Source organism: Typopeltis vanoorti, chromosome 18 (assembly GCF_054136105.1).
Source record: "Typopeltis vanoorti isolate ZY-2024b chromosome 18, IOZ_Tvanoo_1.0, whole genome shotgun sequence".
In the NCBI taxonomy this organism is placed as follows: Eukaryota; Metazoa; Arthropoda; class Arachnida; order Uropygi; family Thelyphonidae; genus Typopeltis; species Typopeltis vanoorti.
In genome coordinates this window covers 101932279-101959373 of record NC_143566.1, presented here as the reverse complement: position 1 = coordinate 101959373, position 27095 = coordinate 101932279, and the positions used below count along the sequence as shown (strand labels likewise).

The window sequence follows — 27095 nt, the reverse complement described above, 5'->3', positions numbered from 1 at the left end:
GAGGGCATCCTGGTTTTCTTTTTCCTAATGGCTTGTACTTTAAGGCTTGTTTTGGTAATTTTTCTATTTTCATTCTTTGAACGTGTTCTATCCATTTATGTTTATATTTTTTAATTTTTTCTATTACTGATTCTTGGTTTAATTATTTCATAATTTCTTCGTTTCTTTTGTGATCCAATAGAGTATACTTTGCAGTTTTTCTCAAACTTCATTTCTGCTGTTATTCATCTTTGTCTTTTTGTTTTATTGTCCAGATTTCACTTCCATACAATAAGACTGGTAGGGTTAACGTACTGTATACTTTTAGACTGGTTTGTTTTTGAACTAGGTTTGGTTTAAATATAGAGTTAATTACACTTGTTATTTTTAAATATTTTGCAATTTTTACGTTTATATCTTTTTCATATGTGATCATACATCCTAGGTAGTTAACAAGATCTTAGAACAGGTGAATTCATTTATCTATTACTATCTTAGTTCTTGCTGGATCTTCCTTTAAAGGCCATAGTTTTTGATTTTTTTGTTGATATTATCATACCGTAATCTTTGGCTATCTCATTTAGATCTAAAATAGCTTTCTGTAAGTTATCTTCAGAATTTGTAATTATTAATTGGTTGTTGGCAAAAAAGAGTGTGTTTAAGTTCACAGTAGGAGAAAGTTTAATACCTTGATGGGAATTTTTATTCCATTTTATTATTATTTCATTTAGATGAATATTAAAAAGAGTTGCTGAGAGGGAACATCCCTGTTGGACCACTTGGTTTATCTCTCTTGTATATGATAGCTCATGATTTAATCTTATTAGTATTTGATTAATTTCATATATACTTATAACTTTTAGGATATTATTTGGTATTTGTCTTTCTTTTAATATGTTAAATAAAATGCTTCTTTTAACTTTGTCAAATGCTTTTTCAAAGTCAATAAATGCAATATGTGCATTCTCTTCTTTTCTCTATTATTAATTTTAGGCAAAAGGCCAGGTCTACACATGATCATCCTTTTTCTAAATCCATTCTGTGCTTCTAAACAAAGTTTTCAGAGTATTTCATTAGTTTGCTATTTAAAATTCTGCTATATATTTTATAACAGGAATTTAGTATACTTATTCCTCTATAGTTTTTAGGGTCATCTCTATTACCTTTCTTAAAGATAGGAAATCCACAATTGCTTTTTTCCATTCTATTGGGGGATTACCAGTTGAATAAATTTTATTTAAAAATAATAGGAGTCTTTCTTTGAATCTTGTTCCAGGAACAAGATTCAAAGAAAGACTTATTTATATAGTTCTGAACCTAGCTTATCTTCTCCAGGTGATTATCAGTTTCTTTCAGGCTGATTTCTAATTCTTCTTCAGTTATTTCCTTTTCATTAAATGTTTGCCAGCTGTTTTTTTTTTTAAATATTTATCTGTCCAGAATTCTGTGTAGAAATATAGAAAATTCCTCCAATTTCAATTTGGTGTTTATTTTTGTTTTCTTTAGTATCTGCATTTAAGTATTTCAAAATCTTATATATATTGGATTTTATTTTATATAAATCACATTCTAAATTAACAACAAATTTGTTCCATGATTCTCTATGTCTTTTTCTGACTTCTCTTTTAGCTATGGCTCTTATTCTTTTATATTCTATTTCATCTTCTAATCTTTTACTGCTTAGCCATTTATGATATGCTTCTTTTTTCATTTTGATTATTTCTTTGATTATATCATTCCATATCTTCAGTTTTTTCCTTTTATTGAATTTTTGATCTTTCCTAAGCTTTCATTTGCTGCTGCATTTAGTATCGTTTTTATATTAAGTCATTCTATTTCTTCATTTTGTTTTATTTTATCTAGATATTGGTTAATTCTTTGTTCATATAGTCATTGTATATTTGTGTCATTTAATAGTCTAGTTTTATAAAAAAATGTTTTAAATTTTCTTTCTGTTCTTGTTATCTGTAGCCATTTAAGTGGTAATCTTAATTTTATTTTAATGAGGAAGTGGTCATTGCTTATTTCATATCCTCTGTGAACCCTAACATCTAACGAAAACTTTGATGTCTTTTCATTTAAGATAAAATAATCTAATATTGATTTCCATCCTCTAGCTGCCCAAGTATATTTATGTATGTATTTATGTTTATAGAAAGAATTCATTATTTTTAGGTTTCTTATAAACTTCAAAGTCGATCAATTTTTTTACCATTCCTGTTTAGAGTATGTTCTCCATATAATCCTATATTATTATTAATTTTCTTGTTTCCAATTCTTGCATTTAAGTCTCTTGCTAAAATTACATAATCATTTTAATTTATTTTATTATATATATTTTTTGCAGCTGATTATAAAATTCAATATTATCCTATTCTCTTCCTTCTTCTGGGGCATATAAACCAATTACTGTTAAATAACTTCTATTTTTATTCTAGCTTCTATTATTCTTTCATTCCGTAATTTATAACGTTTTAACTGTTTTGAAAGGGAGTTATGAATTAAAAATCATGACTCCTGCTTGTGCTCTTTGTCAACTCCACTGTATATCACATTAAAATTTTCGGTTCTCATGGTTCCTTTTAATTTCTTTTTTGTTTCAGTGATTACTGCTATTTTAAAATTTCTTTCATTTAATATTTAGTCTAATGCTATTTCTTTATATGCTATTCCTCTTACATTCCAGTTTGCTATATGTATTATATTTTGTCGTTTCCATTGTCATTTTACCTTTTCCATTGATTCATTCCGATTACCTTTTTCCGTCAGCTTAAAAGTAGAATTATGTTCTCCATGTCAGGTGACTAGCCTGATGATGCAATAGTTCAGTGGTAGGGCTGCTACCTTAAGGCTTCTGAACTAGCCTTCTTCCAAATTTAAACCCATAGGAGGAATAGGGTATATTGAAGGGGAAAGAGCAGATTATAGTAGAATTATAGTAAAGCCAGAAATGGAAAGATCCCATGGCCTCGAGTACATTAATAGCATAAGGATCCTAAAATAAGAAGAGTTGGCTGAATAGGCCTTATTGGAAAGATTAAAGTGAGTGGCTCTTCCTCAAAGTATAAAAAGAAGAGGATAGATCCAGCTAGGGGTCCATGGGAGTGCCGCTTCCCTTACAATCAAAATGATTGCCCCTTATAGCCCTGTTGGTCCACGAGTCCTTATTCAGTATATTCGACCTACCCCACCATACACACACACACATACGGTGGGCTCCCCTATCCAACACTCAAGGGACGTGCTCTCTAGGAGGTTACAGGGAATAAAAGTCATACAGTGGCTGCACTACATAGTACAGAAGACCTGGACAGAGAGACGAATTCCTGATGATTGGAGTAGAGCTCTAATAGTACCCATATATAAAAAGGGAAATACAACTGAATGTGAGAATTACAGTGTTCTGGGCAAGATTTATGCCAGTATACTTCAGAAACAGTTGAGAAGAATTGTGGAAGAAAAGCTTGGTGAAGAACAAGCTGGATTCAGGTCAAATAGAGGCTGTCAGGATCAGATCTTCACTTTATGACAAATATCCGAGAAAGCATGGGAATATAACAAAGATCTGTATTTAAGTTTTGTCAATTTGGAAAAGGCATATGACAAGGTGCCAAGAGAGAAGCTATTCGATACACTACAATTATATGGTGTCAATGGGGCATTATATCAAGCAATACTTAGTCTTTATTTGAGTTGCAAGTCAGCAGTTAGAACTGAAGTACAGGAAGATGGTTCAATGTTAAATCTGGTGTGAGACAAGGATGTACATTATCCCCTCTGTTATTCATTATCTATATGGATCACATTATTAAGGAAAGTGGTATTAAACATGATATCAGAATTGGAGATGTTAATGTCAGCTCTTTGCTTTATGCAGACGATGTTATACTTCTAAATAAATCTGCTGCAAGTTTGCAAGATTCCCTGACTAAATTGAATAACTGTTGTAATAGATATGGTATGAAGGTCAGCAATAAAAAGACGAAAGCAATGAAAATAGGTAGAATCGTTGAAAATGTCAACTGTGTTGTGAATGGAAAACCTGCAGAACAAGTAAAACATTTCAGCTACTTAGGCATGATTTTTAGTGAAGATGGTAAATTAAATATGGAAATAGACAACAGAATCAACAAAGCTGGTATGGTAGGAAGTCAATTGAATAAATTCATATGGAATAAGAGAGAAATTAGTCGGAACACTAAATTAGCTGTATACAAGACAGTGGCCAAACCAATTTTAACTTATGGATCTGAGAGCTGGGTCCGAAGTAAAACACTTGACCAACGCAGATATGAGAGTCCTGAGAAAGATTAGAGGCGTGAAGAGATGGCATCAATGGCAATATCATATTAAAAATGAGGATATTAGGAAAACTTGACATTGTCAACATCCAGGAATGCCTTAGCAGAGCTAATCTCAGGCGATATGGTCACTTAAATAGAATGGGCAAGGAAAGATCTGATAATGTTGGAGTCTTGACAAGTAACAGACTGATTTGGAAGAAAATTGTAGATAGGAAGTTAGTAATAATGTAAATTTTTCATGTAGTACTTCGTATCCTGTACACCCATTGAGGGTATATGTCAGGAATTTGATGATGATGAACTTCAAACCTGTCTGTAATTTCGCTGATAACAGTACTCTTCATTTGAAAAACCTTGTATTCAAATGATTCATGTTTCAAGATCTTCCATAACCAATATCTTAAACACTGAATTCATCTCCATTCTCAAATGGGATGAACATAATCTAATGGATTTCAATGTTATAAAAGCAGTGTCTTAATACCTGGAAGAAAGATCCTACTTCATCTCCTGAAGAATTTTTCATTGCATACAGATTCACTTGATTTACTCCCTATTTCTCATAATTTGCATGTGGCCTCTAATTATTCATCAACTATTTTTAACCCAATTCTCAGATTGTTAAAATAAGTTTCAACACTCTTGTATAAAGCTACTTTGGTGTTTGGACTGATTTCTCTCTTATTCTGTATAAATTACTTGACTCCTTACCATACCATTTACTAATTCTGCAGTCTATTTCCACATTTCATAGGCTTTTTTACTGTTGGATTTTAGACCAAATTTGTTACTTCAGTCATTTTCATTTAAGGAATCCTGCAAAATTGTAATGGATTTATTTAGGAGTATAACATCCTGGGGAAGGAGTGTCCTAGCTTTGATTCCAGTCGACAACATGAGGAGCTTAAGGTTCTTCCTCAGCCATAGCCAAGTTAGCCAATCTTGGGCATGGACAGCAGGGTTTTTCTCCAGCAAGCAGGTAAACCGGCATAGCTGACAAATCAGGGTTATGGATGGATCAGTATTCCTGACTGTAATCCGTGGGTTTTTATGGGGCCAGTTTGCTTACTTGCAGGATGAGAAACCACAGATAAACTGTCGGAAAAAACCCTGATGTCCGTGCCCAAGACCGGATAACTTGGCTATGGCTGAGCGATCCTTAAGCTCCTCACATCAGTGACGGGAATTGAACCCAGGACACTCCTTCCCCAGTCATATAGTTGCGAAGTACAAAGCCATTAGGCTAACCGCACAGACTACTTACAACCTGCAAAATTGTAATATGGATTTATTTAGGAGTATAACATCTGCATAAAGTTAAAAGCTGAGATTAACATTTCCAATTTTGACTTACAACACAGGCTATGTATTTGGCATCATCAGCATCCACAGATCTGATGCATGTTAGTATCTGATGCTCTTCATAATTCATTACTTGTTTTCTATGTTCACTGCCAGATGACTCAAATTATGCAAACTCTTTCCACATGACTCATTCAGATCAGACTAACTCTCATCTTGTCTGTCCTTTTCCGTTCATATTGTCCACTGTACCAAATATCAAGGTTTTGATCTTCCTACTGCTATTCAACCAGCAGATATGTCCAAAAAGCTTAAGTTTCCTTCAAATTATTTTCTGCATTAAGTTCTCTTTGCGGCTAACGGTTCTTCATTTGCTATCTTTTGCATCCATCCAATTCATACAATCTTTCTATAACGTGTTTTTTCATATGGCAATATTTGCCTCAAATCATTGACCATTATCCTATCTTTTAACTATAGAGAGCACTTGTAATATGCATGTTTCCAGAGTCTTAACTCTGTGGCGCGGCCAACCAAATTACTTTTCCATATTTTGTCCACTTCCTGAATGTTTGCTTTTGCTTTCTGAGATCTTATCTCTTTTTTACTGTTTAAATTGTGTGTCATGTTTTCCCCATAGGTACGTGAAGTTCTAACCTCTTCCAGCCCTTCTGTGTTGACCTTTATTTGCTCTTTCATCCTCTCTCTTAGAATATCATTCTTTTAAAAATTGTTAATTCTTGACCACAAAGATTAAAGAAAATTAACTATTATTTAGATATTGATCAAGTGTAGGTGAATAACTAATTTAATTACCAACTAGTTTCACCAGCTTATGCTGTCGGCTTTGTCAGGGTACAATCATGAAAGCAAAGAAACGAAAATTTACGAGCTATACGTTAATTGACAATTCTATTTCAATAACAAAATAGTAGTGTGCGTGAAACAATATGCGTGTATATGATTTACTTGTTCATATGCATTTTGTAGTTTGCACTGAAGTTCATTTCCTGTGTGTTTAGTGATCTGATTAAAGTCTTCCATATATCTGGCAGAATCAAATCCCGGTTCTTGTTGAGGTTATTTGTGGAACGAGCGACTGTAGCAGCTTCTTTGAAGATTCTGGAACGGAACGGTAGTTTTCTATATATGGCATAAGACTTTTATTCCATTCAATAATGTGGTTGGTTGTAGAGAAGTGGGAAGAAAGGCCAGAAATATCTTGTCTGTTGTTTCTAACATAGCTGATGTGTTCCCTTTGTCTCACTCCGAAGCGTCTAGACATCTGACCAATGTAACTTAGACCACAGGAACAAGGGATGTTATAAACTCCTGCATGTTTGTAGAAAGGATTGAAATCTTTTGGTGATCTTAGAAATTTCTGGATAGTTTCAACTGGCTTGAAGGTCACTCTAATATCTGAAATTCTACTTACATTTTCTTTTATGATATTCATTATTCTTTCCAACAGCATGATAAAGATGCTCAAGGATAATCGATGTCCTTGTCTCATGCCTCTTGTCCAGAACCATTTTCCTGTTTCTCAACAATTTCTCACAGCAGCCTCTACATTATCATTAATATTACAACAAACAGATCACATTCCTGTCCACTCTATATCATATTGATTGATAATTTTTTCGCTATGTGGCAAGTAAAACAAGGAACGACTTTAAAAAGTGCTGATGGTGGGGAATTAACAGAACGAAACCAAATAGTTTCAATTGCTGAGTGAGCATTTTGTAAGGATACAGCATCTAGGTGGTGTTTTTGACTGATAGGAGAATAGAGGTTGAAGAAATGAAAATGCTTAAAATATTGCAGAGCCTCACTCATTATTGGCTGGTATGCTATGGGATAAGATAGCACATCAGCCAGTGTATTACAAAAATGTGCAAGGGAATTATCGGCTCCTCTGATCAAGCTGTTTAATTTATAATTAAACAGCTTGATCAGAGTATCTCATTGTATAAAGGAAGCTCCAAGACAGGAGTAGCAAATTACAGACCAATCAGCATCTCAGGAATGGTGGTTAAGGTATTGGAGAAATTGGTGAAAGAATTCTGGACTGGGTGGATAGGAATGTGAAACTAAAGGTAGATCCTACCTTTAGTTTCACATTCCTAAGGTAGGATCTACCCTGTGAAGGGTAGATCCTACCTTAGTAATTTGCTTACTTTTTATAATCAAGTTACAATGGAGTTGGATAAAAGATGACTACTCAGTGATATTGCTAGAATTTGCAAAAGCATTTGACAAGATTCCACACAGCACTCTATTGCATAAATTAGAGCAAATGGGGATGGATATGAATCTGGTGAATTAGATTAGAGGTTGGCTGATGGACAGATATAAAAGAGTAGTTTATGGAGAAGTTGATTCCAGGAGAAGGAAAGTGCCAGTGGTGTATGGACCAGGAGATCAACACTTGATCTTCTATTGCTTAATTTGTATATCAATGATATAGGGAATGATTTGAAAGGAAATATTCAGTTGTCTGTTGATGCTAAACTCAGAAGAGTAATGGTAAATGAAGGTGATACAGAGATTCTGCAGGAAGACTAACAGTATGAGCAAAAGGTAAATGGCTACAAGTTTAATGTCGCCAAGTGTAAGGTGATGCATACTGGGAGAGATCAGAAGCTATGTACTATATTGATGGAACTGAACTGCAGGAAACTGACGAGGCCAGGAACATGGATGTGATTATGGATAGGGAGTTGAAGTTTAGAAGGCATATTGCAAAGGTAACCAAAACAACACATCAGATTACATAATTGAACACATTAATAAGCAGGGATAGAGAACTTACTGCTCCCCTATATAAGGCCACATATGGACTACTGCACACAGATCTGGATTCCTGGATTGTGTTATTAGACATGAAGAAGTCATTAAGAGGATCCAGAGGCAAGTGTTAAATTGTGATTGATAAAATTCCTAAGAGAATTTATTCCTTCATAATTTAACAAGTAAAGAACCTATTATAGAAAATTTGCTTGCATCTAAGAGTGTAAACTACATATATGTGAACAAAACTGCATATATTAAACAAAAGGATAATAATTGTGAAAATGCATAAGAAAGAAGTGTTATTCCATTATGTAGAAAGATTACTTAAGCTAGTTAAATATTGGTGGTAAAATTCTAGAGAAAAAGAAAGTTAAAATATGATTAAAGCAGTATACCATTCCTAGGAATTAGAGATAGACAAAGCTCAGATGAATGACTCAATTTTTTAACGATAATTGTAGCGTAATCCAAGGCCAAGAGCACAGGATTAAAGGAAGTTTCTGCAAGCATATCATGTGCACACTGCACATAAGTAGGGAGAAAAGAAGAAATCCTCTACCGAGAGATATCGTGTTGAGCACCATCGATGAGTGGGAGATTACAGAAGGTGCCGATAGGGTGTGGAGATATAAAAGTTAGGACCCCCCCCCCCCCCACGGGTCCTTTTCCTGGTGGTTTGGGTTTTGGTGTGTGGACTTCACAAGTAGAGGGACGGTTCAAGAGTGTGAGGGGAAATCTCTGCCCTGATGCCCGGCAGACGAAAACATGGATAGTTTTCGTCTGCCGGGCATCAGGGCAGAGATTGCGCGACAGATGAAAACGCAGTGCCTTTCCTGTGGATAGGCGCCGCGTATCCACAGGAAAGGTTATGCATCACAAGGTCTAAGGTGAATCACATTACTCCAGAAGAAAAGGGTAGTCTGCGAAGAGGCCTCAGAATCTAGGTAAAAGGGCAACATGTGCGAAAGAGTGACTCTGCCCCAAGAATCCTATTGAAAAGAAGGCATAACCGACATGAAACCAATTGGCCAGTATATAATCGAGGAATTCCAGGTACCAACCCCAGCACAAAGAAATCAATTTGAGCATCAAAGGACGAGTAAAGAGAGGAACAAGCACAGGAGATAACTATAATGCGGTAGCATGAAATTTTATTGTTAAATAGTGAAAATGAACGATATGTGAATCGAGATCTAGGGACTTAACAAAGATAAAACTTAGGACTGTAGCAAGTTATAAGTTGTGAATACAAGGTTATAATGTATGTTTTAATTAAGGTTTTAATTAAGAGTTATGAGGATCTTATGTGTGAAGTAATATAGAACAGCTCTATTGTTAATCCTATGTGAGTTATGAGAATTTACTGTTTCTATTTGATAACTATGATAGCACATAAATTTGTAGTTTAGAAATGATCTTTCCAAGACTTCCATGAACTGTATATATGATAAAATGTTAAATAAATCTTTTGCTTACTCTGATTCAGTTGTTTGTTAGTATTATCCGATGCACCACTTGCTAAATATGCGAACCTAAGCGGGAGATTTGAGTAGTGTGTCTACAGTCACGATTGCACGGTTGTTAGTCACTGAGGTATAGCTGGGTGTTCACTTCTTGTTTAAGATTTTTTCCTTTAAACTAATTGTCCTAAGTGGTGCAGCGATCATAAATAAATGTCATGGGATTTTATGAAAAGAACCTCAGAAACTTTGTTACATTTGGATTTTGGCTACCCCAGGGCAATTCCCTTTGTACTTAGATAGTACCACGTGACACCAAGGGACGAATAAACGTAAAGAACATAGATATCAAAGTTATTAAGAAAAGGTGACAACAACACAAGTGACAAAGATTGTGGCAGGTCTGTGGAATACTCCTTACGAGAACAGAGTATGGCATTAATCTGAATGCTAAGAAACATCAACCATCATGATCAAAATAATGGATTACGTTTGATGTTTGTATGTCATTCAAATTAAAAACATTTGAATAACATATATTAAAAACACATAACCTTAGCAGATAATGATTAATTACTGATAAGATTTTAATCACATAATACAAAGAAAAAAAAATCTTTCATTTCATAAAAAAGCCGAATAACTCAATGTTAAGTATGGTTACTTAATATATGTTCATATGTTACCTACCTGCAAAAAAACACCAAAAGTTTCAACAATTATATTTAACAGCAATGTGAAATAAACAAATCCATAACATGCACTAAGTATCCACTAATGTTTTTCATTTCTCTTTAACCTCATGTTTATGAAATTTAATATTTAAAACTTTCTACAAGTTAACACCCTTACTTGTTCTTGGGAAACTTCTATTGGCTTTTTAAATACAATCCATGTTACACTTTCATAACATGGTGGTGTGGTTAGAGATCCTTCATAGGTCCAATATGCATGGTCATCTAAATTATAAAATAAATAAGAAATTTGCAGCATTTACTTTTGCATATACTAGGCAAAGAAATTCTGAATATTATGTTACATAACATTGTATGACAATAAAATGAATACAAGTTACGAGCAACTGATCATTGAAGGAGAAAGAAAAATAACATCTCTGCTAAATACTACATATCGGCATGCACAGCATGATATATGTTCCAATGATAAGTACTGTTAGTCCAATAGATCAACTTAAGTTGCAGACTCAAGACAGAGGAAATTATATTGCAACATAAAAATGATGGCATTCTTCCTATAATGCATGCATATATATCATCAAATTCCTGACATGCACCCTCAAGAGGTGTACAGGATACGATAGTACTACATGAAAAACTTGCATCACCACCAACTTCCTACCTACAATTTTTCCTCCAAATCAATATGTCACCAGTCAAGACTCCAACATTATCAGATCTTATATTTTAGTCTAAGGCACTTTTTACTGTATCAATCCACTTATATCTTGGTCTTCCTCTGGGTTTTTTTCCTGCCAACCAGGCAGAGAATGCTTGTTTTGCTAATCTTTCCTCTTCCATTCTGTTTAAGTGACCATACCACCTGAGATTAGCTCCTGCTAACAACGTCAAGTTCTTTCCTAATATCTCCATTTTTAATGATACTGTCACTGATCAAATTGTTGTAGCTCTGTTTTTAAGGGTGTTAATGACTCCATATTTTTGTGATGGATGGTGGTATGAATTAGCATGTATGTATTGGCCAGTTTGTGTCGGTTTTAGGTAGACCATGAAGGATAGACTGCCTGAAGGAAGACATGTGACTAGTGTGTCTAGGAACGGGAGCGAGTTTTAATTTTCGATTTCGATGGTAAATTGTATGCGTTCGTGTTGTTTGTTCAGGTGGCTAAGAAATGTGTTTAGTGTTTGTCACCCATTTGGCCAGATCGCGAACACGTCATCCATGTATCTAAGCCAAACTGTCGGTCTTAGCGTGGCAGAATCAAGAGCCCTTTGTTCAAAGGTTTCCATGCAGAAGTAAGCGATTGGGGTGAGATAGTGGCAAGCCCATGGCTGTACCTTCGTTTTGTAGGTAAAATTTGTTTTGCCACACGAAGTAACCGGACTGTAGTACGTGGGCAAAGAGGGCCGTAATGTCAGGCAGAAATTTGTTCTGTAGTAGGAGAATTGTGTCATTGATGGGGATATTAGTGAAAAAAGGGCAGAAACTGACTAACAAGTCATCTTTGTCGAGCATTATGTTTTTAATTTTGTTTATAAAGTGTTGTGTGTTCTTTATGTTGGAGGGGGAATGACCTACCAACTGCATGAGTATTGATGCTAATTTCTTGGCTAAGTGGTAATTGGGGCTGTCTATTCCTTCCACAATTGGTCGAAGGGGCACATTTTGTTTATGTATTTTCGGTACCCCATATATTCTGGGAGGGCAAGCGCAATGGGGTTTGAGTTTTTTAACCATGTCCGGTGGCCAAGAAATGACGGACTTGAGTAGTTTCTCTGTTTTATCCGGTTTGTTAGGTTATAATTTACCAGCTTATATATGTGTTGTTATTGGCTACTAGTTGATTCATCTGAAGTATGTATGTTGACCTGTCAACGACGATGGTGGCATTGCCTTTATCCGATTTAGCTATTATTATGTCTTGGTTGGCTTTTAATGACTTAATTGCTGCTAGTTCTGTTTTTGTGAGATTGTTCTGTATGGTTTTCTTAATGTTCAGGACATTACTAGTTTCTAATCATATTTTATCGGCTATATTGTTAGGGACCTGATGCATCTTTCTATGTGGTAGATAAAACCCAATTTGTTTACCTTTTTAGGTGCTATTGCATAGTTAAGTCCTTTATTCAGTAGCATAAGTTCGCTGCTGTTCGGGGTGTGGCTTGATAGGGTGATCACATGGTTCTTGTTTGCCGGTTGTTGGTCGCTCCTTGTCTTCCTTGTTTGTTGTCCATTGTTGGTGTTTATCAGGGAGTTCTCTTGATTGGATGGATTCCTGTGATTGGCCACAATATTTTGCAGTTGTTTCAAACAGTGCAATTTGGTCTTGAGTTTTTCTTTATTCTTTTCCAGGGTATATTTGGCTGAATTGTCAGTAATTCTTTCAAGTACTTGTAGAATGTCTAAATTAATATAGTTCAACTGTTCAGATTGCAATTTTGAAACCAGATTTTGGGTTATTGCTAGGTTTTGGGAGGCTGTTTGGATCTGTTCTCTTAGCATTGCTTTTTCTGTGCAGTCATAAATATGGAGTGCTTTAGCAGGCATAAATTTCTTCTTTAGCCTGATTCAGATAGGAATAAGGTTATTGTCTCTGTATCTCTTTAAAAAGGCCAGTCGATTGATCAGGAAGGAAATACGTATCTTTAACTTACCATACTGATGCAGCGCATGTGGGTATCATTTCCATGCATGATCTGAATCCTTTCTTTTAAGCTTACACGGTGATCTGAATGCATTTTTGAAAATTACGGAGACAACTACCGTGTTTGAATAAAAACTTTAGTTTAATATAACTAAAATCTACATTCGACGTTTAGACCTTTATGTCAAGGTCATCTTCTGGAGCATACAACTATACACAGAAAACAAGCTACACTACAATCAAACTGGTTTGTTAAAGTTATTGACCAACCGCTACAACAATTGTTGGCCTGACCTCTGGTGAAAAAAAAAAATAAATAAATAAATAAAAAAAATATAAAAATTATAGAGTCCTATTATTAGTGTTATCTGTTGGTTGTAGAAATACATTGGGCGCAACAACAAGTCTATGTATCTCTCTATATACATATATTAACATCATGAAGTTGGTAGGTCATTCCCTCTCCTACATAAAGAACACACAACACTTTATAAACAAAATTAAAAACATAACACTCGACAAAGACGACTTATTATTCAGTTTCGACGTTTCTGCCCTTTTCACTAATGTCCCCATCAATGACACAATTCTCCTGCTACAGAACAAATTTCCGCCCGATATTATGGCCCTCTTTGCCCACGTACTACAGTCCGGTTACTTCGTGTGGCAAAACAAATTTTACCTACAAAAAGAAGGTATAGCCATGGGCTCACCACTATCCCACCCCAATCGCTAACTTCTGCATGGAAACCTTTGAGCAAAGGGCTCTTGATTCCGCCACGCTAAGACCGACATTCTGGCTTAGAGACGTTGACAACGTGTTCGCGATCTGGCCACACGAGTGGTAAATGCTAAACACATTCTTTAGCCACCTGAACAAATAACACGAATGCATACAATTTACCAATGAAATCAAAAATCAAAACTCGCTCCCGTTCCTAGACACACGTTTTTCTTCTGGCAGTCTATCCTCCACGGTCTACCAAAAACCGACTGGTCAATACATACATGCTAATTCATACCACCACCCATCACAAAAAATATGGAGTCATTAACACCTTTAAAAACAGAGCTACAACAATTTGCTTTAACCAGCAAGCCCTGAAAGAAAAACTAAAAATCATCAGCGACATATTCATAAATAATGACTATAACAAAAATACTATTAATAAATTACTCCATAAAACAACAAAAACGAATCTAGATTACAGTGAAACCATAGCCATCCCATACAATAAAGGGTTATCAGAAAAAAATCAGACTCCTACAACATTATAACCTCAATGCCACCTTTAAACCACCCATTAAACTCAAAACCATATTCAGCTCCTCTAAGGATCCTCTCCTCCCATTTGCACATCCTTGAGTCTATTGCATCTACTGCACCTGTAACTTACCGCACATTGGTGAAACAGGACGGACAATCCCTATACGCAAGAAAGAACACATTAGACACATTAAATATAACCATTATGGTGAAGCAAGCCTCTCAGATCACGCGCTCAACACCTTACACCAAATCAACTGGAAAAGCACCCGCTCTTTACACCACACAAAAACCTGGTATGAAAGGAAATTTAAGGAAGCCTGCAAAATCCTGATAAACCACCCAAATATCAACAACAAAGATGGCATGAAAATTCCAAGGAGCTGGATGGCACACATTCAGCCTACCTAATATATAAGATCCAGCATAAGTCAGGACTCTAGTCAATCTTCAGCTAGTATTAGAAACCATTCCATACCAACTGGCTGGAATGTACATTTATAATCATGATGTTAATATATGTATATAGATAGGTACATAGACTTGTTGCACCCAATGTATTTCTACAACCAACAGATAACACTAATAATAGGACTCTAGCGTTGATGTATAATTTTTTAATTTAATTTTATTGTTTTATTTATTTTTCATCAGAGGTCCGGTCAACAATTGTTGCAGTGGCTGGTCAATAACTTTAACAAACCAGTTTGATTGTAGTGTAGCTTGTTTTCTGTGTATAGTTGTATGCTCCAGAAGATGACCTTGACATAAAGGTCGAAACATCAGATGTAGATTTTAGTTATATTAAACTAAAGTTTTTATTCAAACACTGTAGTTTTCTCCATAATTTTCAAAAATGCATTACTTGTATCTCTTTTCAACCTCACATGGTACTAACTAATGTACTATAATTTTATAACTGCTTGTATGAAATTTTCATAAAAAATGCACACATTTAGCAATAAATTAATCTCATTAAATTATCATAAAATCCCAATTAAAATATAAATTATATATAAGATATTTTCTGATCATCCCAACTTATATTTTAAAATATTCTAAAGCTATGTACTGAATGATATTATTCAAAGAAATTTTATACATCACTCCAACTTGTCAATTATGTATAGTTGAATTCAATTCAGCTATGTGGCCTACTATACAGGATAAGCTGGGGTTTTTATCTGCAGGTGCAAATGATTCATCAGCAGAAAATTAATAGTGATCCCAGAAAGTCACAGTTGTAATCACTTCAGACATATTAACAAAAATGGAGAGAAGTGCCTCTGAACTCAATATGGCTTATCAATGCGTTCAAAGACACCTCTTTCCAATCACACAAGTGATACTCTTATTTATTTTTATATATATTTTTACATAGTAAAACATCAGCACTTTCTTCGAACCATTTTTCCCTCTTCATTAAGTGGGAACAAGTGACAGCAGCAATTAATACACGTAAAAGAATAAGGTGATACACTTTTTTTTATATTTGGATATGGGGAAATATGACTTTTGCATTTAATTTAACCTTGGTCTTGGGTCAGGCTCTACTGATGAAACCCCAATAAAGGCCAAAAATGATCTATGACCCGTCTCATAATGTTATTACATTATGGGATACTAAAGGCAAGTGATGTGGAGTCAACAGCCTCTATATACAAGTGGACTAGTTGTGAAGTTTTACTTCATGGTTATGTTTATTTATTTTTATGAGACACCAATGAATCCAAAGACTCATCAAGGGAGGGCACCTACATCAACTTCTGTCTCCGCCATGACCACCAACCATACCGAACCACCACTACCATCATCATCTATGCCAATGCCATCTACTGCCCACCACCAAGAGTATTTTTTTTTGTCAGCAAATTGCATGCGTTCAAGGCCAATTTGTCTGTATTATTATTATTCCTGACACCTCCAGGGAGTCCAAAGACTCAGAGGGAGGGCACCTACTCCACAAATCTGTCTTCACCACTCAAATCCACCAACTACATCATTGCCATCTACCACCAACCAGTACTATTTTCAGAGGCAATCACAAACATCCATGCCCACAGTGAGATTCAAACCTGCAGCCTTTCGGCTGGAGAGCAGATACGCTAACCACTTGGCCAACCAGGCTGGCATGCGGGATAAAAAAAACTCCACTACTTCCGTATGAGATCAGCTAACTTATCTTCAACTGAAAAAGCCTATATAAAGATTCCTCTTGTGATGAGAATTGAACTCGGGCCTTTTCCAATTGTGCTAAGGAGGAATTTTTTTATGTGGTTATTAGTAAACTTATAGTACATTTGTACTGTGGATGGGCTAAGGATTTTTTTCCCCCTCTTCATTTATATACATTTTTATTTTTTTGGTAATTTTATTTATATTTTTACATAGTCCAGAAATCCTGCTCTAGAGACCAAACATAGAACTTTTTCAAGCCACTTCAGGCCTCCAATAAGCATGGTGGTGGTAGTGGTGTCACACCAGGTGATGAAGTTCATCACTCACTAAAGACAATCAAAAATATCCTTGCCCACAGAGGAATTTGAACCCATGGCATGTTGATTGGAGAGTGGGTATGCTAACCATTCTGTCAACCTGGCTGGCATTAAAACACACTTTGGTATAGGATTAAAACAAGAATATAATTTCTTGTCAAATATAATAATATATAAGGACATCAAGAGAGATGAAAAATTAAGTGGTGATGAAGTATGGAAAAAAAAACTTAAGAAATCAAGCATTACTAATAGCCAGCATAGAAAACGTTGTTTGAGAGATATTTATGCCATAAGGTTTCATGAATTAACATGAAAAAATAAAAGGATAAGTAATACTATTTATTTAAGGCCATATATTTCAGCCTGAATATCACAGGACATATTCAATGGCAACAACAGTCGATTACTAAATAAAACACAAACAATAGATGATTTGAAAAAGTACAAGCCTAACGATTACATCTAACCTTGCAATAATTTAACTGAAGAAATATTTCAATATTGATAATTCATTAACTCTATAAAAACATTGATATGCGAAGACTTTCTCATATCTTAGAGATAGTCATTCCGATTTAACTTTGGATGGCGAAGTAAAACTTCAGCACTTTCTTCGAACAAACGTTCGAATTGATACTGACATCAATGAAATAAGTGCGTTTCAGACCATAGGATGTGGTCTGTATCTATTCCATGCTGTGCCAAGCCAGATTTTTCAGATTTACTGTTGCTAATGTAGGATTGGTGCTTATGTATTCTCTTTTCCACACAGCATCCAATTTGTCCAAAGTAAGAATGATTACAGTCATAAGGAACTTGGTAGACACCAGGGAGTGCTAGAGGAGACTTATCTTTAAAAGATAGAAACCATGCTGATAATTTGTTGATAGGAAGAAAAGTAGCCACTAAATTGTATTCCTTAAGAATTCTGGAAATGGGCTCTGAGATGCCAGAAATGGAACTCCATGCACTGTTTCTTTTTATCTGAGCTAGGATTGCAGGAATTAACAAGCCGCTAGATAGTTCTTTCTGAGAAGCCACTGAGTTTCATATATTGTTTGATGTTTAAGAGTTCCTGCTGTAATAGATAAGGCATAGAATAAATAGCAAATAGTATGAATACATTGCAATAAAGTTTTTTTATAATTTCAGTCTTCTGTGATGGATGGCAAGCTGGCTGCTGCTGAATGTAGCATCAGTGAAAGTCGGCTTTCGATAAAGTGAAGTACATAATTAATTCACCTGATGGTGTACGAAGGAGGAGTAGAATATCTAAGAAGGACAATTTGTTATTTTCTTCCATTTCCATAGTAAATTTAATATGTGGATGTAGGTTGTTTATTTTCAATAAAAAAAGGTAGGTATTGTGTCTTCATTATGGGACCAGATAGAAAAACATCTATATAACGAACCCAAAATGAATGCTGAGGGCGTATGGACAAAAAAATAATGTCTTCTAAAATGGTCTAAATAAAAGTTAGCAAGTGCAGGGGTAGAGTGAGTTTCCCACTGCAGTTCCTTCAACTTGACAGTAAGCTTTATTCTGGCAATAAAAAATCCAGAGTGCATAACAATGTAGAATAGTTTCTCTATGCAGTTTCTAAATGGTAGTGGCCCTTCCTTTAATGTATAGCACTATACATCTCTGCAAGGAGATGTACTTTGCATTATGGGAGATACTAAGACAAGTGATGAGAGCTTAGTCCACCTTTACCACAAGTTGCCTCAGTCCTGAAGATACTTCAGGCTCAAACTGTGTTTGCTTACACTTGGATAAAGGATTAATTATTAAAATACTTTATTATAGTCTAACCAAGTGGGAAAAAACTTTCAATATCTTTCTCTAAATCCAGAGTAATTTAATAATAAGGTGCAACATCTTTTGGCAACTCACATAGGTAAATATGAGTTCCCCATTATTTCCACCTTGGTATCACCACCTCTGGGGTCTGGTTCCCACTGACGAGACCTCAATAAAGATTGAAACCAGTCTGGGTAGTGCCCTTCCCTTAATGCATAGCATTATACATCTCTGCAAGGAGATGTGTTTTACATTGTCGGAGATACTAAGACAAGTGATGAGAGCTTAGTCCACCTTTACCACAAGTCGCCTCAGTCCTGAAGATACTTCAGGCACAAACTGCATTTGCTTACACTTGGATAAAGGATTAAACTAAATTTATTATTTCTAAATGCATCTGAAAGTAGATGTAGTGTATCCTCAAGAGGAACTGTGAAGAGATTCTACATCATAGCTAACCAATCAGTGGGTTGTTGGGACTTTTTTCTTTATCTAGAAAATTAGAAGAATTTTTAATAAATAAGCATGAATTGCCAATCTGAGATTTCAATCTATGTGCTAAAATTTGGCTACTTGAAGTAGGTGAATCTATACAATTCACAACTGGACAAAGAGGAATGTCTTTCTTGTGTATCATGGGCCAAAGATAAAACATGGGGAGGGTTCTTAGCAAAATAATTTCTAAATTTTTCTATGGTGTCTTCCATTAAAGCAACTTCACCTAGCGTCAAGAGTTCATTTTCCTGAGTTGTCTGTTTCTGGGATTGCAATTCAATTCTTGTTGGATTACAATCCTACGTTCATCAACCCCGTAATAAAAGAGTGACTTATTTTATAATTAGCCAAATCCATAACAGTAGAGTTCCCCTTGTCAGACAGTAATAATCAGATGATTGTTGCATCTTAAGGACTATAGCACTTTTATTTCGGCTACAGTGATATATGTAGGTGGAAGCTTGGATTTTAGTAGGACAGATGAAATTTCCAAATGAAGTTTATTAGTTTCTTCACCAGCATTTCTGGTCAAATATCATCTACTCCTGCTGCCTTTCAACATTTCAAGCCTTTGATGGCGTTTTCTACTTCAAGTATGGATATGTATTCCTGACTATATGCCTGTTGAGTGTTTTTTTTTACCACTGTGCTATCACTGCTCGTTTCATTTAGCAATTTTTCGAAATAATTACTCCATACTTCAAGGATATCATTTTCTCCAATTTTCATGTCATCTTTATCATCTCTAACTCCTTTTACAGCACTCTTTCCTCCATTTCTAAGCTTCTTCAACAACCTCCAGAATATCTTGCCACCTTCTTGATATTTATTTGCTATGTTCTTGCCAAAGTCTTCCCATGACTTTTGTTTAGATAGTTTTACACAGTGCTTTCTTACATTTGTCTCTGGTATTCTCTAAGAGCAAAAGCTGACTTATTTGCCAAGAACTTTTGATATGCTTTTGTTGGATTCTGAATATATAGAGATTAGAGTAATTATTATTTGGTTCAGAATGATCTTCCACCACAAAGGCTAGATTTGTAAATATTATTTAATGTAAACAACTTATTTTACAATTTAATATTCATATAACTACTTTAATTTTGTCTAATATTTAATTAATTAATCAAAGATATATGTATTAATAATGAAAATACTGTATTAAATATTATTAAGCTATTTTATTCATTACTAAATTAATATTATAAGAACTTGCATTTGATAATTTAACTGAGCATTATTTGAAATGTAAATATTCTCTATTTATTCCTGTTTGTAAAGTTTAACGTTATATAATAGCTCAATTTTATTATATTTTGTTTTGTTGTCATGGAAACGTATGTTAGATAGCTTGCACGTCTTGGAACAGAACGTGGGGAGAAAGCTGAAAGTTTACTAAAAAGGAATTAGTTAAAGAGATCACGAGAAGAATCTAGGTGGGAAAAACGGATATAAAAAGGAAAGAACGCTGATAATAAGAATAATAAGGAAACACAGAGAGAGAGAGAGAGAGAGGATTAGCATTAGGTTGGAATCTGAGCATAGGGGAATCACAGTGCAATAATAGTGAGTCTGCAAGTCACTCAAGCAGCTAAATAAAGTCTACTAGTCGAGAGGCGGTTAGCTAATAAGTTGTAGAATAACAATTATAGCTACGGAAAACAGCTGAGTGACTACTAAATAGACTAGCAATACTCAAGTTGAGATTTAATTTCAGGGCCGACCTTTCAAGGACACACGGAAACTTGAAGCATAGCACGAAGTAACCAGAGAATAATTAGAGGCAACAAAGTTGAGTTTAATGATAGCGGTGTTAAGAATTATGGTACCTAAAGGATTAAATTGATGTCGAAGGAGTAGGCAACTGTGCATATTAAACTTCAAGTTAAGGAATTATTGTGTGTTACCTTAGTACAAGAGTTGTTAGTAGAACACTGAATTAGTTAAGTGATGTCAAATGTAGTGCAAGCGGTTTGATCTGTGCAAGAACTTGTGTGTACTGTAACCGTTAATTAATCCAGTTATTTCTAAGAAGATTTTTTTTTAAATGAGTGCCGTTAATTAATTAAAGTGTATACAGTTACAAAAAGTGTTCGCACATAAGTATATGAAGAAGGAAAATTGTTGGTAAGAATATTCCAACCATTAATATTCCTATGCAGAGATAGGAGTGTTTCTTCCTAGAATATCCCTATACTAACAGTAACTGTTGCGGAGGTTAGCTGAAGCGTAGATTTAAAAGTGTAAGCTTGTGAAAAAGTATTGCCACCAATAAATTGTATTTGAAACTTAAAAAAACTATGAGATGTTAATGTGAATGATCACTAAGGAATTTTATGACATTAAGCTTTATTAAGCGAACTGTGTGAAGACTGTATTTCAGATAACTGACCAATGCCTGAGTTTGTATGACTGTATTATCAGAAGAGCTAAAGCATTTATAATATCTTAATTAATGATTTTGAACTTATGAGTATAATTTGTGATTCTAAATAAAGTGTTTGTTTTTGTTAATCAAAAGTTGTATTTTGCCTGAATCTCTTTTACTGCACCATGCATAAAATATTCGAACCAAAGCGGGTAAATTAAGAAAGTTAAATATACTCGGCCAGTATATATAATAACATCATATAAGGGAAGGGTAGTTAAGAGTTGGTTTATCTTCAATTTTTGAACTAATTCAGATATAAAGTGGCGCAGTCTTTAAATATAAATTTTCTTTATATTTGAATTAGAAATCAACTTGCAACCTATCAACTAGTTAATAACATCGTAATAGCTATATGTCGGATCCAAAGTATGTGTTAAGAAGAAGTAGGATCCAACAAAATGGCACAGCCAACAGGATTTGAATTCACTAATAAAAATTGTAATATTAAGTATTAAATTTTGTAAGAGTATAAAAAAAAAAAAAGGTGATCCCAAGAACTCTTAAAGTAAATTGAGTGAATCAAGTGAATTGGTTGTAAACTAGAATCAGGCAAACATAGAAATTATTTTAGGATTATATGTATATTTTTAAAGTTATTGTTAATGGATTAATATGGCAGTTTCATCAAGTTCTAAAATGGAAGATAGTGAATTTTTTTGTACAGTTAACCCACAAGTTTTTCCTCAGTTTTCAGGTGAAGAATCAGATAATGTACTGTTTTTTTTTTACTTATGTTGAAAAACTTAGAGAAATAGCAAATTGGAGACGGATTTTCAACTGTTAATTTTACTCAGAAGTAAATTAATAGGCAAGGCTAAAGCATATTTTAACTCATCTCCAATTCTCAAGGATACATTTGATTATCAAATATTTAAGGACAATCTTATTTCTCAGTTCTCAAAATTAAGAAGTATTGGCCCAAATTTATGGAAGTTACAGAGAGTCTTACAAAAAGATAAAGAAACTGTTACTGATTTTCACAATCGTTTATTGACACTAGCCAACAGTTTAAATGTGACTATAGGCACCAAATGAGTCTCATAGACAAACATCAAAACTTCATTTTGATGTTGGTCTACTTACTACTCAATACTGCCTGCCATTCAAGATTATCTTTGTATTTAGTGTTGCAATACCACAGTTGTTTCTTTCTCTGTTCTTTAAACCTAAACTGCCTAATATAATGTAATTGTTATTGAGAATCTCACCTGTTTGTCTTTTTTTGTTTCAGCAACACCAATTTCTGGTACTGTTGACCTATTGTTAGCAATGATACTTCTAATTCTTCTGTCCACTTCTTTTACATTACTTCTTATGTTGACTGTACCTACACTGAATTCTGCTCATATTGAATTTGGAGTTTGTTCTAACAAGAAGCCAATAAGAATACAATTTTGGCTGGTTAAATCCCAAATTGTCCACCCATCTTTGTTTACTACCCAAGGTACATATCTACTACTTGGGTGTGCAATTTGATGAATTTTAGATGTTAGATTTAAAGCTATCAGTTCTCCACCTTAAAAGGCTATGAGAAGGTCTCTCCTTCCAGTTACTCAGCTTTTACCCTTAAACAACCCCGTCACACACAAAATGGTTAACAATCTTTGAGTTATCAGTATGCTATGGATACATTGATCATGATTTGCTCTTTGAAAAAAACCAGTCTCAGATTGTGTAATAAAATAAATAACTGGCAAAGAGTTATTTGACCCATAGGAAAGCAGAAGTGGTAATTAGCAATAAAATATAACATATGGTGCTACACAAGAGTGTCCCAAAGTTCTGTACCTCACCACTATGCTATTATATATAAATGATATTGTTTTCCAGAATAGAAAAACTCAACTGACTGATTATGCATGCAGATGATATCGATACTGTCTCATTTCACTCATGACAAAATGGTTATAAATCTGCATAAGCTTAATATATGATTTATCTAAGCTAAGCAAGATCCATCATCTTGCTTAGCTTAGATAAAGAATATTTAAAACTGGCAGCTGCAAGAAAAATAAACAATGCCAGTTATATAACATCCTGGAATTAGTGTGTCTCAGTACACATTATTTTAATATCTAGTATCTGAGTAGATAAACACTAGCACCATGAACCTAAAAAGTATTCTACTCATACAGAAAGATTAAGATTTTAAACTATCAATTTAACAGACAACATCTAATAGCATCCCAAACATACATAACTTATATTTTCCCAAATTATATCAATAAAGCATAACTTAGCGCAGGGGGTCTTCACCGCATGGCCCACCAGCTATTTTGAAAAAATAACTACTTAACATTAAAACACGATTAAATAAAAAATAATTTCAAGTCCGCTGGTCACTAAGCTATACTGAGGTATTTAGAATTGTAAGATGCTTTCCAGATTCACAAGGAACATTGTGCATTTGATACTTTACATAAAATCCTATTAAAATAAATTAAATAGATATGCTTCTTCAGCCATCTACCAGAGACAAGCAGTACTTAAGTACTAGTGCTAATGTCGCAAGTACATGGCTAAAGCAATAGTTCATTCAAGTGAGCTGTCTAGTGCAGATACATCTCGAAGGTTCTCGATACTTCGTTATTTTCATATAAATACAAGAGGATCTCATCCACAGTCAGTCAGTCGTGAACAGTGTGATATTCATGTATAAGCACACGCAGGTTTGTCGTGCCAGCCATAGCCTATTGTGGTCTTATGTTGCTAGAATTTTTTCATTAGTGTGAAACATATTCAGTGGATAATAACTGTTACACGGCCATTTTGGATCATTTTTTTGGGTTCACCTTCCATCACCATAGCATCTACGAGTAAAAAGTGCAAATCAAGTGATTCTTGTCAGGTTTTTAATGAAAAGTGGACCAATTTTTATTTTTTTGTGCTGAATGACGATAAGCCAGTGTGTTTAATTTGTTATGAGTCAGTATCAAAAGAAAACAATATGAAATGACACTATGAGACAAAGCATATGTCCATTTTCGATCACCTTCAAGGACAGCTTCGTGTGGACAAAGTGAATCATATCCAAATTGATTTAAAATGCCAAAGGGAAGAGAGCAGAGTGTGCATCAAAGTAAGTTATGTAATAGCAAAAATTGCTAAAAAATAAAAAGCCTTCTTGGACAGAGAGTTTGTGAAAGAGTGTCATTGCTGCTGGGGATATTCTGTGCTCAAATAATAAGGAAGTGTTTAAAAAAACCAAGTTTGTCTGGGGTAACTGTAGCATGATGTGTCGAAGAACTTGCCAATGACATTAAAGGAACTTTAACCCTTGGGAGCTCGCAGCGGTAATTTTGCAGTATATCTGAGAGATACATTCCTTACTAATATGTGCTAAAATGCAAAAAACAAGAAAAACACTGCAAATATAATACATGATGGTACAAATTAAGTGGCTATTGAATCCAACATTATTTCATAGCGGAATATAGAAACTACAAGAATTTCGTGCCAAATATATAGAAACTATAAAAGTTTCGGCAGATGCAAGCATAAGCAACCTTATGGGCAACTCGTAGTAAAGATGGAGTAAGCTCCAGATCACTTTCCTTAGTATTTTCCATAATGTAAATTATGGAATAAAGCATATCTCCTAGAGTAGCACTTCCCAAACTGTGGGCCATAAGTTTTGTTTAAGGGGGCCGTGAAATAATGAAAACAAATTTTAAATGTTTTAAGACTAAGTAGATTTTTTTAATCTTAAAAGAAAGGTATTTAATTTTTATTATTTCTTTTTTTGTTATTTTTTATATTTTAAGAAAAAAAAAAAAAATCGCACAATGGTATTGGTTCAGAAATTTTGCTTCCTGCGTATTTCGGCGCTTAATGAATATCGGTAAATATATGCTTATTCATATAAGTTTCATTTCAAAAGGTATTGATAAGAAGCACAAAAAAGCTTACAAATGCAAAATCTTGAATATAAATTGTATTGAATATAAATACAATAAATATTATAATAATATATGTCTGTATTACGATTTTTTTTCCCCGATGGGAAGGCCGTGAAATATTTTAATTTTTCCAAAGGGACCCTTTACATCCATAAGTTTGGGAAGCACTGTCCTAGAGGACATGTATGATAAATAAGCCTTTGGATCTCTATTTCAGTAATAGATGATAGTTTATTTTCAGTTACAATCTAGAAATTATTGAACAAAGAATAAAAAACAACTAAACCATACTAATTAATAAAAAAAATAACTATATGCAATTATATAAATGAAAATCCAGAAGTTATATTTACACTTTAAAATGTTAAAACAGTTTAATGCCACTTACCTAAAATCTTCATAATGAATCAAATATATGCTGAATGTACCATTAAAGTTCAAATTTAGGTCAAAGCTTAAATTCTAAATCAGAAATTTAGAATTTTTTACTTTATGGATACAGAATTTTCAAACACAAAATGAAGCTGTTCTTCAATTTTACGGTTCTAGAGAACACTATCAATATATGCCAACTACACATTGAGTCTGTTCATTCACAGCTATAGTGAGCTACTGTAAGCATTATAGTAACGTGCACAGTACATAATTTACAGATGTAAATTTTAAAAACATGCTATAAAGATTAATCATTAATGCATCAAAATGAAGATGTATATTAGTCTGTGTATTAATATTTAATAGTTATTAAATATTATTATAATTGTTATAATAGATATTATATATGTAAAATGGAAACATTTAATAATCATCTGCTTCTGTCTTCATTTAGATGTTAACTAACGCTCACTGTTATTAATTATTATAACCTGCATAAGTGAAATATCCATTCAATCATTCATATTCATACCTGGAAGCAAAAGAGATGGATCAATTTCTTCCACAAGAAGACACTGTTTTCCTTTGTAACAAATATCATCCATCATTGTTGTGAGTTTCATGAATTCAGGATGCTCTTTTCCTATCTACAAATTAGTAATAGAAGATAAACATTTAGTGGTTATCAACATAAAAAAAAAAAAGAAAAAGCATATTAATTTTTTTTTTTTTTTTGTAATGCACATAACCTGTTCAGGTCTTCAAGATTTGCATACAACCTACGCAAGATTGGCTTTTCATAACTATTGTTTTAGGATAACATGGTAAGTCTTATACCCATTTGGGTATATTCTTGGGTGTGTGAATTTCATGTGTTTTCAAGCAACAATAGCTGCCATCTTATGCCGCTAAAACCTAACATTCATATTACTGTCTATAAGTGCGAGTTCTACAGTCAATTTTTTGTGATATGGGGGTTAAAAAGCTTCTGGAAGCAAATTTGTCAGAGATCAACTAAGGAACCAGCTGAAAAAATGCTTAGAAAAAGTTCTTTTAGTCAGCAACTAGAATCAAATTTGCTGATTTCTTTGGGCAGCTTTGGCTATAGACTTATTTGCATCCATAGCAAAGTCTTGCTTGTATTCCAT

At 34.1% G+C, this 27095-nt stretch overlaps 1 protein-coding gene across 2 annotated transcripts in view; it reads right to left on the bottom strand.

Annotated features, from left to right (window-relative positions):
- LOC150096991 (carbonic anhydrase 13-like) overlaps window positions 1-27095 on the bottom strand; it is a 235112-nt gene that overhangs the window by 53617 nt on the left and 154400 nt on the right. For both annotated transcript variants that reach the window (XM_090407994.1, XM_090407993.1), the window contains exons 5-6: window positions 26480-26594; window positions 10691-10797 (exon numbers count right to left, since the gene is read on the bottom strand). In XM_090407994.1, coding sequence (XP_090264120.1) covers window positions 10691-10797; window positions 26480-26594 — 222 coding nt within the window. The remainder of the gene's footprint in view (window positions 1-10690; window positions 10798-26479; window positions 26595-27095) is intronic.